Below are 14,571 nucleotides of genomic sequence, written 5' to 3' on the forward strand. Positions count from 1 at the left end.
TAAAGCCTCAGGGAAGAACAAAATTCATTCTCAGTCACGCACAGTGATTTATTTCATTACAACCAATTTGAGATTTGCAACAGCCCAAAAACATGTTCTCATGAAAGGCCTCGGCATCACAGGCTTTATTACCATGCCAGTCTGTAGTGTCAGAAGATGTAGAACATCTTTACTGCTGGTTCGATGATGTACCAACTTCTAGAATACCTCCCAGCCCCACTCCCAGAAAGGAAAAACCTCAGAACCCTACTTTTTAAAGACTATACCTGGTTCACCATGTCCAACTTCAAATGACCTGAGTAATCCATGTTGAGGGAAAGAAAACATTTTATTTACTTTGAGGTTCCCAGCTATTACAAACTGTACTCATAAATCTCTCATTCCTCCCTAGGATGGGTGGAGTGGGACGAATGGAAGCAGGAGAAGCCGCCAGCCTCACTGGACGGGCTGGAAGGGAAATTAGCACAGAGAAAAAGGCATCCCTGGCTTTACTTATCCCATTAATAAGATGTCATGACAATAACAAAGATAATGTCCAAATAGTGGCATTAACATCTGCAATGGATTTTAAAAGGGGGGATAAATTAATTTTTATTATCCTTTTCTTCATGGTCATGAATAATCAGTATGTTTCGGTTTATAATTACAAACTATAGCAGTTCAGAATAACTAACATCTGTGCAGTGTACATTCAGTGTGTGAAGTTCCGGCCCTCCAGATGATTCTGATGGCAGCCAAAGCTTGAGAACAAGTACACTGAAGTAGTGAGTCTCAACCTTGGCTCTACGTTGGCACCACCTGGAAGCTTTAAAAATTCCTGGACATGGAGGAGAGAAAGCGGCAAGTAAGATGGAAGAGGAGGAGGTCACTGAGGATTGGGGCGAGGGTTGGGGTGACCCACCAAGGGCTCAGAGTCATAAGTCAGACAGTGCCGCTCGGCCACTTGGGGTAAAGCCACTGCCAGCAATAATAGTTTATCGTGTTCATTAATTCATTATTTGGGGATGTCAAAACACAAATGAGAACTCCCGACCACCCATGCTCAAGTGCATGTCTTCATCATGTAAAACCAAGTTCCATTTGGGAAAAAAAAAGCAAAACTGCTGACCTTGTGTCCCAACTCAAGAGACTAGGGGGCTTCCCCAGTGGCTCAGCGGTAAAGAATTCACCTGCAATGCAGGAGAAGTGAGTTCAATCCCTGGGTGGGGAAGATCCCCTGAAGAAAGGGCTCAACAACCCACTCCAGTACCCTTGCCTGGAGAATCTCATGGACAGAGGAGCCTGATGGGTTATGGCCCATGGGGTCGCCAAGACTGAAGTGACTAAACACGCCAGAGATTCTGATTTCATTGGCCTAGGACAGGATTTTCAGTCTAAGCACCATTGACATTCTGGGCTAGATAATTGTTCACTGGAGCACCTGGCCTGTGCATTGGATGTTTGGCGGTATCCTTGGCCTCTGCCCCCAGATGTTAATAGCCTCCCAACAAGCTGTAAAAACCAAAAATATCACAAGATGTTGTCAAATGTCCCCTGAAGGACAAGATCACCCCAGGATGAAGAGCAGTTGTCTAAAGGCATAGCCTAGACACTGGGATTTTTAAAAGCTTCTTCAGTCATTCTGATGTACAGCCAAGACTAAGAACCACTCATCAGGAGGGTTTGTATTAATAAGTGGCTTTGTGTGTGCAATGATGAATAATAGAACAATAAAATTGTGTGTAAAGTAAAAAAAAAATCAACGTGTGTGGAAGACTCAGGCAGTCTGCCCATAAGTAAAGGACAAGGGCTTTAGGGCACAGATTTCACAGCAAGCTTTTGGCGCCTTACATTTTTGCTTACCTTCTGGTTGTCAGGTATGTTCCAGAAAACTGACATAAACAGGTACCCTGCATTTATCTAAAAGGTCACAATCACATAGAAATTGCTTTGTGCTAAGTATAGTAGTGGCTGGACAGCCTGCTTTGGGACCTACTCATTCTAAAAACAGGGTGCTTATCAGTGGATCATGTGGTACGTGTAGTTAGGTAAATCTGTGTCAATGGGTTAAAAAAAATGCAGCCTGTCAATTGCTTTTTTGATGTATTTCTAATGCAGACATTGTATTTCAAGTGGGTGTACCTTATAGAAGATATTGAGTATTTATAGGACACTTATAAAGGGAAAAAATTACTTCTCTGGAAACAGAGGAAAATAGAAAAAAATCCCAGAGAAGGCAATGGCAACCTTCTCTAGTACTCTTGCCTGGAAATTCCCATGGGCGGAGGAGCCTGGTAGGCTGCAATCCATGGGGTCGCTAAGAGTCCTACACGACTGAGCGACTTCACTTTCACTTTTCACTTTCATGCATTGGAGAAGGAAATGGCAACCCACTCCAGTGTTCTTGCCTGGAGAATCCCAGGGACAGCGGAGCCTGGTGGGCTGCCGTCTATGGGGTCGCTCAGAGTCGGACACAACTGAAGCGATTTAGCAGCAGCAGAAAAAAATCTATTGCATTTATTTTTAAAACTTTTTATTTTATATTGGAGTATAGCCAGTTAGCAATGTCATGATAGTTTTAGGTGGACAGCAAAGGGACTCCGCCTTTGGATCCTTTACATGGATATACATGTATCCATTCTCCTCCAGACTCCCCTCCCATTCTCCTCCACACTCCTCCTCCCCATCCCATCACATAACATTGAGCAGAGTTCCCTGCGCTATATAAGTAGGTTCTTGCTGGTTATCCATTTTAAATATCGTAGTGTGTACATGTCGATCCCAAACTCCCTAACTATCCCTTCCGCTGTCCTTCCTCTGTGGTCATTTTCTAAGTCTGTGAGTCTCTTTCTGTTTTGTAAATAAATTCGTTTGCATCATTTCTTTTTAGATTTGGCACATAAGGGATTTCATATGATAGTTCTTCTCCATCTCACTTTTTTCACTCCGTACGACAACCTCTAGTTCCGTCCATGTCGTGCAGCCTGTCAATTTCATAATGTTGATTTTGACACCATCCAAATCAGCCACACAAATACAGAACTTCTACACTAATTGTGCTGTTTGCTGCTGCTGCTGCTGCTAAGTCGCTTCAGTAGTGTCCGACTCTGCAACCCCATAGACGGCAGCCCACCAGGCTCCCCCGTCCCTGGGATCCTCCAGGCAAGAACACTGGAGGGGGTTGCCATTTCCTTCTCCAATGCATGAAAGTGAAAAGTGAAAGGGAAGTCGCTCAGTCGTGTCTGACTCTTAGCGTTAGTAGTGCTTTAATTTTCAGGTTGAGATCAGGACTTTAACTACTTTTTGACTGAAGAAAATTACCCTGTACTAGAACCACACCAGGGTTCCTAAAACGAAATCCATACTCGGCAGATTGCCCTCTGCTGCCTCAGTGGCCCTGGACTATTCCTCTGCGCCCACCTGAGTGCTCGGTTGGACCACAGGCCGGGCGTCCTCTCAGGCGCTGCGCTGTGCCTCTCATCCAGCTGCACAGTCTCAGCGAGAGCAAGGGGAGGGCTCCCCACGCAGAATCTGGCAGCTCCTCGCCGCTGCGGACTTTTCAGCAGAGCTCTGATCTCCCGCCTCCTCCAACAACTAGTTGAAACAGCGCCTTGTTTGTTTCCACATAAAGAGTGGAAATACGACTTCCGGATACTGTTAAACAACGTTTAAATAGTAAACTTTAAGATGATTGCGTTTTCTGAGGCAAAGTGGTACTGTCAGATTTCAAAATGTGAAAGTTATTTCCCTGAATTAGTGAATTGAAATCATTCATTGCTTCAACACCTACAGGGTACTAGGTACCGTGTGATGCTCCTGGAAGTTATAAATATGAGGGTTACATAAAAGCACAGACCCTTTTATGCAAAAATAAGCTATGACTGCTCCAAGGTGCCAGATTAACCCTTGAACCAATCAGACTTGTTAATTTGTCAGACTGGTTTGGTTTTTCTTTCATTAAATTGTTCATAACTTGTTAATGGTAATGAAATCAACTAGTTCTTTTACCATGGTCTGTTTATCCTAAGCAGTTCTTTATCTTTTCCTAGTCTAGTCTAAATTGTTTTCCTCAACGTGCTTTTAAAAATCAAAACCTTTTAATTAAGTAATAGAACCAGTTCTCAGAAATCTGCTGTAGGAAAAAAAGATCATAATAGACTGCTGAAAGGTATTATTTCCATATGCTCTCATTTTTTTTTAAATGGCACATCTTTTATGTACAGAGGGAGTTTTCTGGAAGAAAACACACTTTATAATTAACTATGATTGCCTTTGGGCAGAGAATTTAGAGTTCTTGAATAGAAGGGTGACTTCCTTTTCATTATATAAGTTTTTATACAGCTTAACTTTTGCAATTTTAAATACTGTATTTCCCATTTTATATGCTAGTAAATAACAGAAAGTGTGCATTTCCAGTAACCTTTCTTAAGCTCCAAAATAACTCCTCTAAATAAGAGAAAAATAGGTGAGCTACACTCTATGTCTCTTTGCCTTCCTTTTGTACACGTTTTCTTGCTAAGGCAGAGCGGTCTGAAAGGAGTCTTTGAGTATAAAATACTCCAACATTGGTTCCGTGAAAGAGGTTAACAGGCAGATCCTACTTGAGGTTGAATAGGTAAGGTCATGACAACCCACTTCAGTATTCTTGCCTGGAGACTCCCATGGACAGAGGAGCCTGGTGGGCTACAATCCGTAGGGTCAGACACGACTGAAGCAACTCAGCATAGCACAGTACAGTTAATCAAGGCCTGCTTAAGAAAGCTGCTTTAACCAGAAAGAGAAGTTGCCGGCAGGCAGGGACCTAATTTCCTGTTGGCATCATTACAATAGTCACTGTCCATACATCCCTTGAGAATAAAGTGTGGATGTACATCAGGGGTGTCTACACTGTGATTGGACCTAAAATTTTTTTCCAATGATTTCTTTCATTCACCTCTGTCTATAATTCCCAAGAAGAATCAATGCTGGCAAAGAAAAAAAAAAAAGAACAAAAATAACCAAACACTCATTTGTGTCAACAAAAAACAGTTCTGTGATCTGTTTAGTGCCCATCAATGGTGGCTCAGCAGTAAAGAATCCACTTTACTGCTTTACTTGCAATGTGGGAGATGCAGGTTCAATCCCTGGGTCAGGAAGGTCCCCTGAAGAAGGAAATGGCAACCCACTCCTGTATTCTTGCCTGAAGAATCCCATGGACAGAGGAGCCTGGAGGGCTACAGTCCATGGGGTCACAGAAGAGTCAGACACAACTTAGCAACTAAACAGTAACAGTTCTAAGGTGTTAGAGAAGACTCTTGAGAGTCCCTTGGGCTGCAAGGAGATCCAACCAGTCCATCCTAAAGGAGATCAGTCCTGGGTGTTCATCGGAAGGACTGATGCTGAAGCTGAAACTCCAAAACTTTGGCCACCTGATGTGAAGAGCTGACTCATTAGAAAAGACCCTGATGCTGGGAAAGATTGAGGGCAGGAGGAGAAGGGGACGACAGAGGATGAGATGGTTGGATGGCATCACCGACTCAATGGACATGGGTTTGGGTGAACTCTGGGAGTTGGTGATGGACAGGGAGGCCTGGCGTGCTGTGGTTTATGGGGTCGCAAAGGGTCGGACACAACTGAGCGACTGAACTGAACTGATATCTTCCTCTTGAGCTCTTCCTTTCCTCCTAACCCTAATTAAGAGTTTAAGTAAGCATTGCTGTTGTCTCGTGTTGTTGTTGTGCTCAGTGTGTCTGACTGTTCGCAACCCTATGGACTGTAGCCCTCCAGGCTCTTCAGCGCATAGAATTTTCCAGGCAAGAGTACTGGAGTGGGTAGCCATTCCCTTCTCCTGGGGAATCTTCCCAACCCAGGGATCAAACCCAACTCTCCTATGTCTCTTGCATTGGCAGGCAGATTCTTTACCATCAGCCCCACCTGGGAAGCCCAAAATCTTTTTCGGTTGAGACTGGAAGAGCCTGAAACCATGCGCTGTGGGGTTTTCCAGATCATGTTCCTTAGCCCTTGTTCCTTAGACTTTCACAGGATTTCAGAGTCTCCCTTGTTAAAGCCAGAAACATCCTTTTCTCTTGTTGTTGGATGTATGAGTTGGAAAATTTGTTCACATGGATTTCAGGATCCTCTGTCTCCAGGAATGAACCAACCATCCAACCATAACAGTTCAACTGTTTCAAACCTTATCCTATAACAATTCCTACATGTTTAATTTAAATTTATTTATTTTAACTGAAATAAGCCAGAAAGAAATACACCAATACAGTATACTAATGCATATATATGGAATTTAGAAAGATGGTAACAATAACCCTACATGTTTAAATTATATCTCTCTAGTCTTTACTGGAGAATTACTGTTGTGGAACAAAATACTAAATTCTCATCCTATAAAAATTAATTTTCAGGTCTTCTTTTTAGGGGGTGATTCATCCCAGAAATAAGGTTTTGTGTCTTTACTTGCATCAGGCCCTAATAACTAGCAATCAGCAATGGTATAATTATTTTTTAGCTTCATGAGAACTGAAAGTGTTTAGGGAAGTGTTTCTGTGAAGAGTTCACTGGTTGTCCTTGGACAAGAGTTTATATGGAAATTCTAAGAAGACACCAAGCAAAACCAGTAAGAATGAGAGGGAAAAAATCCCTGAGACAGGACTGAAGGAAAAGGGCTTTCAGAAAACAATACAGAAAAAGGGGGGAAATATGTTTAAAAGTCATACAGGGTCTTAGCCATAAAGAATATAATTACAGAGAGAGCCCTATGTTATTAAATTTTCAAAATGCATACGTTCTGATTTTGTATTTCTGGAGTGACAGTTTCCCAGCCTCTTTCCATGGACTCATATCAATGATGACACCAGCCGTGAAATTAATCCTCAATATTTTAGACATGGTAGAACAACATTGGAAGGTCAACTTAGAGTTAGTATGGCAATGGGTGCTTTGAAAAAAAAGAAAATTTTGTCAAATTAGCATGGTATTATTTCCTATTGAGTAGAGTAAATTTAAGTTCTGAGTCACTAAGCAAACATTAGAAAGGAAATCAATGCCATTTTTACTCTTGAAAAGACATCATATATTCAGTGGGGACTTCCTCCCTCTATTTACATAGCTACGCTGTTATTTAAGTCCATGCTTCTAGTACAATACCTAAGTAGATGAATACCAGCAGCTCACAGAGGACTTGTGTTCTTGCTACTTATCACAGCCACTAGAGTGTCATCACTTTCTCCTTAGAATTTCAAAGATTTCAAATTGTCAACATGGAAGAATAGACATTCCTGCAAGCGCTACAAACAGGTCACAGTAACCACATTTTCCCATGTGATAAAGAGAAATCTGAGCCTAAACAAACATCACTGGTGTCATCCCTGCTAAAGCAAGGCAGCCTGTTAAGCATGGAGGAAAGCGTGAGTTCCAAGTGATTTTAGGTGTTAGCCAGTTGACAAAGCCAGTATATCCTAAACCACTTCATTTTCCCAGTATTCTCCATAACATCTTGTTCAGAAATTTGGCTGCTTGTCAGGAGTGAATATAATCTCCCAATGCCACTGGTTGAAAATGACTCATTTAACTCATGACTTTGTAAGAACTGATCAAAGATGACTTCCTGCTTCTTGGTTAAACTGTCATCCAAACCCCCACCTGTTGCTCCTCTGAAAAGTGGGCCATGTGACCACTTCCTATAAGATCAAAGATTTATCTCTTGTTATTATATTTATCATTCTCCGCATCTTTCAGGGTTAGAAAAACTTGCTGCAGCATTAAAATATGAAAAGATAATGACGATGATAATCTCCTGCTATCACTCCAACTGAAAAGCATCACCAATGATAAAATTTAGAAGTTCAGAAGTGTGATTAGAAATGTGTGTCCAAGTGTTCCGTGCTGGCTCTGCCATTTGTCTTACACGCTTTTTCCCTTTTTCAGCTGCTGGCTGGGCGCTGGCCTTTTGAACAGAATGACTTTGGCGTTTTCCTCTGCAAGTTGTTCCCCTTTTTGCAGAAGTCCTCAGTGGGGATCACCGTCCTTAATCTCTGCGCCCTAAGCGTTGACAGGTAATGTGGCTCTTTCTCCTCAGTCTTTTGTTGGGTTTAGAACAGTATTTTTCTCAGAAAGAAGAGAACTCAAGGAGTTTTGAGAGCGGATGCCCAGGACAGTGGTTCATTGGTTCCCAGGAATTAAACTATTATCAATCTTGCTGTACTGTTCAGAATTATTTTCCACAGTTGCTGATTACTAGCCATCTTTGGTTTAGGCAAACTAGCATCTAGACCATTTTGCCAACTATATCCATTTGACATCCTTATGGCGATGAGCTATCAAGGAAGCCCAAGGAATATGTTAGATGGAATGAACTTTGGAAAAGGAAATTCTAGGACATCCAAACTCTATATTTTCAGTGGTAGATTTCTCATTGGAAACAAAAAGAAGATATGGCTCAATTATATTTCTAAAGCTTGATTCCTTGAACTGAATAATGAGTACTCAGAATTATATTCTAATCTATGCTTGAAAGTCTTCCTAAAAAGAAAACAATAGAAGTGCCTTTTCATCCAGCTCTGAAAAACCCATCAAGTGTCTCAAAGTCTTTCCAGAATTCTTCTCAAACATGGATGTCAAGACTTCTTTAAAGAGGTCTTTCTAAATTCCATGAATTTCTAGAAGGTATTTTATATATCTTCTAATTTTCATAGTGGGAATTTTATAAAAAAATGAAATTAGGAACTCTGGTGCTCTTTTATATTGAATACAGCCCTTTGAGGGCTTCCCAGGTAGCAACCTGCCTGCCAATGCAGGAGACATAAGAAATATAGGTTCAATCCCTGGAGCAGGAAGATCCCTTGGAGGAGGACATGGCAACCCACTCCGATATTCTTGCCTGGAGAATCCCACAGACAGAGGCGCCTGGCGAGCTATGGTCCAGAGAGTCACAAAGAGTTGGACATGACTGAAGCAACTTAGCATGCACGCATAATCCTTAGCAAACGCTGTTTAATGGCCTACTTAAGTGGTTTACCTACAATTTAGAAGAGGTCTTCATTTTTCCTTTCACACTTTAACAATCACTTTATCAGACCACCCAAGTCCCATCAACATAGAAATAAAAGGCCCACTTTCTTAAAGAACAGTGTAAGTGTTTACGGATATTCTGTTATTTATCATTTACAATTAATTTTCAGGACCAAAACTTTTATTGTTAAACCATAAAGATATTCATTCCATTGGTAGTAGAAAACTATAATGATATCCTTATTATAAATGTATGGTTATAGTAATTGTGAAACACTAAACAAAATGTTTAGTGGTATTATTAAAAATAAATTTATTGCTGAAATCAAAACAAAGAACATTTCATTAGCATTTAAGTTGCAGTAAGGTATTGACAAAAATGATAAACAGAGCAATGGTAAAAACAAAGATCATAAATAAAATCATGAATAATTAGGATTCACAGTGATTCTCAGGAAAACCTGAGGTCTACATAGGTTTCTTCTGCATCACATCAAATGTTAAAGGCTGTTGCATACAAATATTTACATACCATAAGTAGCCACTGTATCACTTCAACTTAACGAATAACTGTTACTTGTGACGATGTCTCAAAATATGAGCAAATAATCTGGATTTTATTCACTAGTGAATTCTCACTCTGCTGTTCCCACTCCTAGCACCCCAATAACATCGTTTTTAGATAATACAGTACTTATGAGATGTAAAATAATCATGACAATTTTTTTAAAAATTGTGTTTCCTATATGCAAATTCTTCCTACATGATATTCTTAAGTGTTATAAAACTACAATTGTGAAACAATGTGGTATACACCCATAAATACATTGACAAATCAATGGGGGAAACAGAAACAGGTTTCAAAGTGTACAAGAATATAATATAGGCTGAAGTCACTTGGATTGTAACAAGAAAAGGGAAGATTCATCAACAAATAGTGCTATGTACCATCTGGGGGAAAAACATGTTAAAAGCTTATCTTGTGCTACATATCAATAATATTAGTTGCAATGACTCAGCTCAGTTCAGTCGCTCAGTCGTGTCCAACGCTTTGCAACCCCATGGACTGCAGTGCACAAGGCCTCCCTGTCCATCACCAGCTCCCGGAGTTTACTCAAACTCATGTTCATTGAGTCGGTGATGCCATCCAACCATCTCATCATCTGTCATCCCCTTCTCCTCCTGCCCTCAATCTTTCCCAGCATCATGGTCTTTTCAAATGAGTCAGCTGTTTGCATCAGGTGGCCAAAATATTGGAGTTTCAGCTTCAACATCAGTCCTTTCAATGAACACTCAGGACTGATCTCCTTTAGGATGGACTGGTTGAATCTCCTTGCAGTCCAAGGGACTCTCAAGAGTCTTCTCCAACACCACAGTTCAAAAGCATCAATTCTTCGGTGCTCAGCTTTCTTCACAGTCCAACTCTCACATCCATACATGACCACTGGAAAAACTATAGCCTTGACTAGACATACCTTTGTCGGCAAAGTAATGTCTCTGCTTTTTAATAGGCTGTCTAGGTTGGTCATAACTTTCCTTCTAAGGAGTAAGTGTCTTTTTATTTCATGGCTGCAATCACCATCTGCAGTGATTTTGGAGCCCAAAAAAATAAAGTCTGCCACTAATTCCACTGTTTCTCCATCTATTTGCCATGAAGTGATGAGACTGGATGCCATGATCTTAGTTTTCTGAATGTTGAGCTTTAAGCCAGCTTTTTCACTCTCCTCTTTCTCTTTCATCAAGAGGCTCTTTAGTTCTTCTTCACTTTCTGCCATAGAGTAGTGTCATCTGCATATCTGAGGTTAGTGATATTTCTCCCAACAATCTTGATTCCAGCTTGTGCTTCTTCCAGCCCAGCATTTCTCGTGATGTATTCTGCATATAAGTTAAATAAGCAGGGTGACAATATACAGCCTTGATGTACTCCTTTTCCTATTTGGAACCAGTCTGTTGTTACAATTATTACCATTTGTTAAGTATTAGTGTGTACCAGGCCCTGTTAAAAATACTTCCCAGAAATTATTTTATTTAATGCTTATCACGGATTTCTTTGGAAGGAATGATGCTAAAGCTGAAACTCCAGTACTTTAGCCACCTCATGCGAAGAGTTGACTCATTGGAAAAAGACTCTGATGCTGGGAGGGATTGGGGGCAGGAGGAGAAGGGGACGACAGAGGATGAGATGGCTGGATGACATCACTGACTTGATGGACGTGAGTCGGAGTGAACTCCGGGAGTTGATGATGGACAGAAAGGCCTGGCGTGCTGGGGTTCGTGGGGTCGCAAAGAGACACGACTGAGCGACTGAACTGAACTGAACTGAACACCTGTGATGGTGCTATAGTTATCCCCATTTTACAGGTGAGGAAGCTGAAGTTGCAAGAGCTTAATCAAGGTCACTCATCTACTAAGTTTTGGAGCCAGTCATCAAATAAAAGTAGTGTGTGTTTAAGCATGCAGAAACTCAAACCATCAGGCAGTAGAAGAAAATAAACCAGCATCTTTTTGGTCTCTAGAAAAGGAAGACTTTTTAAACCTAAAAAGGATGGTAGAAAATCTGAGTAAAACTATAAATGCATTTTAGGACATAAAATTTTAAAAGAAGATCACACATTCATAAAATTAAAAACCAAATAAAGCAATAATCTGGGGAATATACTTGCAGCAAAACTGCATGTTAATATTCTTGGTATTTAAAGAATCCATACAATTGGTAGTTAAAATCGTAATACTTTCATATTAAAAGGTATGAGTATAAAAATCACCAAAGAAAAAATCAAATTTAAGAGAAATTCTCGTTAAAAAGCATACTTCTCTGGTAATGATGGAAACTTGAACAGCCCCTCCAGAAAGTAAAGTCCTACAAGTGCTTTTGTGTTCTTTTTTTTAATTTATTTATTTATTGACTCTGCTAGGTCTTTGTTGCTGTGTGCAGGCTTCTCTTACTGCTGAGGACAGGCCCTAGGGCACTCCGACTTCCGTAGTTGCAATTCCCAGGCTCTAGAGCACAGGCTCAATAGTTGTGGCTCACAGGCTTAGTTGCTGCTAATGGATTCTCATCCACTGAGCCATTAGGGAAATCCTGCTTTTGCCTTCTGACCCAATAATTACAATTTTTAGAATAAACCCTATGGAAATGATCCAAAATTTGAACAAAGAAATTAGGTACATAAATGAGCCAATTTACAGAAAATGTTGAAAGCAACATTTTAGGGAAAAGGATAGGGATGTTAAATGCAATTTAAATGTGTAGGTTTATGAATATAAAATTCCTTGAAAGTAATATGATCAGTATTATTAGTAGTTATGTCAGGGGATAGAATAGTGGGTTTTCATCATATTATTAGTAGTTGTTCTATTAATACAAGCAGAAAAAAGTTCTGAAAGTTTATTGAGTTTTATTGTCTGTGACCAGTTTTCCTTATTTATTTCATGCTATTCTTTACATTTAGTTTTTCTCATTTGCCCAGTTCATTCCTATGACTTTTATTTTATATTAACACTAATTTCCTATGACTCTAGCTCTAAAACACAAATGTATATAGGCCTTGTGTGGAGAAATACATGTACATACTCAGCTCAAAGGTATTTCCACACCTACACTTGCCTTTACAAAAGCACCATCAAATTTGGGAAAATAGCATTTTATTTTAAAACTTACTCTTTATTTAGAAAATTTCCCAAACTTTATGTTAAAAACTAGCATGATAACAAGTTCTGGGAAAGAGCCACTCAGTGTTCTAAGAAAACTGCACCTCTGAGGAAACATCTAACCAAATCCAGAAAAGAGCAGCCTATGACCCAAGAATGAGAAACAGGAGAAAGAAGGCAAGGAAGATGCTTGGCTTCTATAAATAGTAAAACCTTTTTAAGGCAGCTGGGCATAGTCCTCTGAGAAGAGAGGCATTGATGAAAAGAGAGACCAAGGAAAGGAAAATAATTTGCTTGGTTTGATAAGAAATAGAGGCAACTTTTCATCTCTACAGTATATTTTCGTGTTACAAAATTTACAATATGTGCTCTAAATAGTGTTATGTGCTATAGTTTAGTGGTCCCTTTTATGGTTCATATGAATCTTAATATAGAAAATATACATTTTTTTTCTTGGGACTTCCTTGGAAGTTGGGTTCAATTCCTGCTCAGGGAACTAAGATCCCACATGCCATGAGTCACAGCCAAAAAAAAGAAAAGTATAAAAAATTAATTTTTTTCTTGATTGAAAAATATTTTAGGGCACTTATTCCTCAGTGATATACTATATCATGAATTATCCCTACATTGAGAAGCGTAAGTCATCATTTAGTTCAACAGAACAACTGGAGAGAAGAGTATGAGGTACAGACGTGAAGAATCAGGCCTGGCTGCTGTTCTTTAGAGTATCAATGGGTGTGAACATGTGGACAAGGGAACCAGGAAGAATGAAATGCACAAGGGAGATATTCGTGCAATGGGATCCCCAAAAGTCCCAAGTCATCAAAAACTTCCAGTTCCTTCCTTATTTCATCTTGTTCTGCCCTCTCTCAGGGGACAATATTGCTTCAGCATCCCCAGTATAAACCCTACCTGTAAAAAAGAAAAATACCCTACCTGTAGATAGGGGGAAGAAGGGAGCTGGGAAGAGATGATGGGGGGAGGAAATGGAAGGACTGGGTCATAGACTCCTAGTTCTGGTGGAGGTTCACCTCAGCCACACCCTTTCCTCTCCTATCTCATGCAGGGAGAAAAATTAACTCAATGGTTCAATCACAAGTTATCAGTTATGTATCAAATAAAATATCCTTGGTTTGAAAAAAAAGAAAGAAAAAAGAATACCAAGCATCTCTTTCATTAAGACTTGCTCTCAGTTGTTTGTTTTTTATTTGTTTGGCTTCATCAGATCTTATTTGCAACATGGGGGATCTTTAGTTTCAGCATGGGAACACTTGACTGTGGCATGTGGGATTCAACTCCCCGACCAGGGTCCAACCGGGACCCCCTGCACTGGAGGCATGGTGTCTTAGCCACCGGATCACCAGGGAAGTCCCTAGTCTCAGTTTTAGATCAAAGAGATGAACCATTTTAAAATTCCACTTTCTCAAAAATCTGCCTTAATCCAGGTTTTTCCCTGGTAATCAATTCACCATCCTGTGTTCCCTCAGTCCTTTCTTTATAAATTGTTGCATTTCCCTTGGTACTGACTCATCTTTGAGATCTGTATGGAAGGAATCTTTTTTGACATTTCTATGTCAAAAGCTTTCACACTGTAAAATGAATCATTCACAGTTCATTCCTGAAAATTAGATACCATTTGCTTTGCATCTTGATTTGGTTGCATTATATTCTACTAAAAATAAGAAAACTTCTTCCTTTAAAAAAAAAAAAAAAGCAAGGAGTAAAAAGAGGGAAATTGGATTCTGTTATGAAACAATTTGCAATTTAGGAATCTCTGCTTTCCTTTTATGAGCTGAATCAAATTATGGCCCAGGAAGAGTCTGTGATTTTTTTTTTTTTTTAATATGTTGCTTTTGAGGGAAAATAACGGGAGTAACTGGGCTCAGTAGTAAAGAATCCACCTAACAAAGCAGATGTGGGTTGATCCCTGAGTCAGGA

General features: G+C 40.0%; 1 protein-coding gene across 1 annotated transcript in view; it reads left to right on the top strand.

Annotated features, from left to right (window-relative positions):
- EDNRA (endothelin receptor type A) overlaps positions 1-14,571 on the top strand; it is a 75,370-nt gene that overhangs the window by 33,810 nt on the left and 26,989 nt on the right. The window contains exon 3 of the mRNA XM_027513397.1: positions 7,900-8,027. Coding sequence (XP_027369198.1) covers positions 7,900-8,027 — 128 coding nt within the window. The remainder of the gene's footprint in view (positions 1-7,899; positions 8,028-14,571) is intronic.

Source organism: Bos indicus x Bos taurus, chromosome 17 (assembly GCF_003369695.1).
Source record: "Bos indicus x Bos taurus breed Angus x Brahman F1 hybrid chromosome 17, Bos_hybrid_MaternalHap_v2.0, whole genome shotgun sequence".
NCBI lineage: Eukaryota > Metazoa > Chordata > Mammalia > Artiodactyla > Bovidae > Bos > Bos indicus x Bos taurus.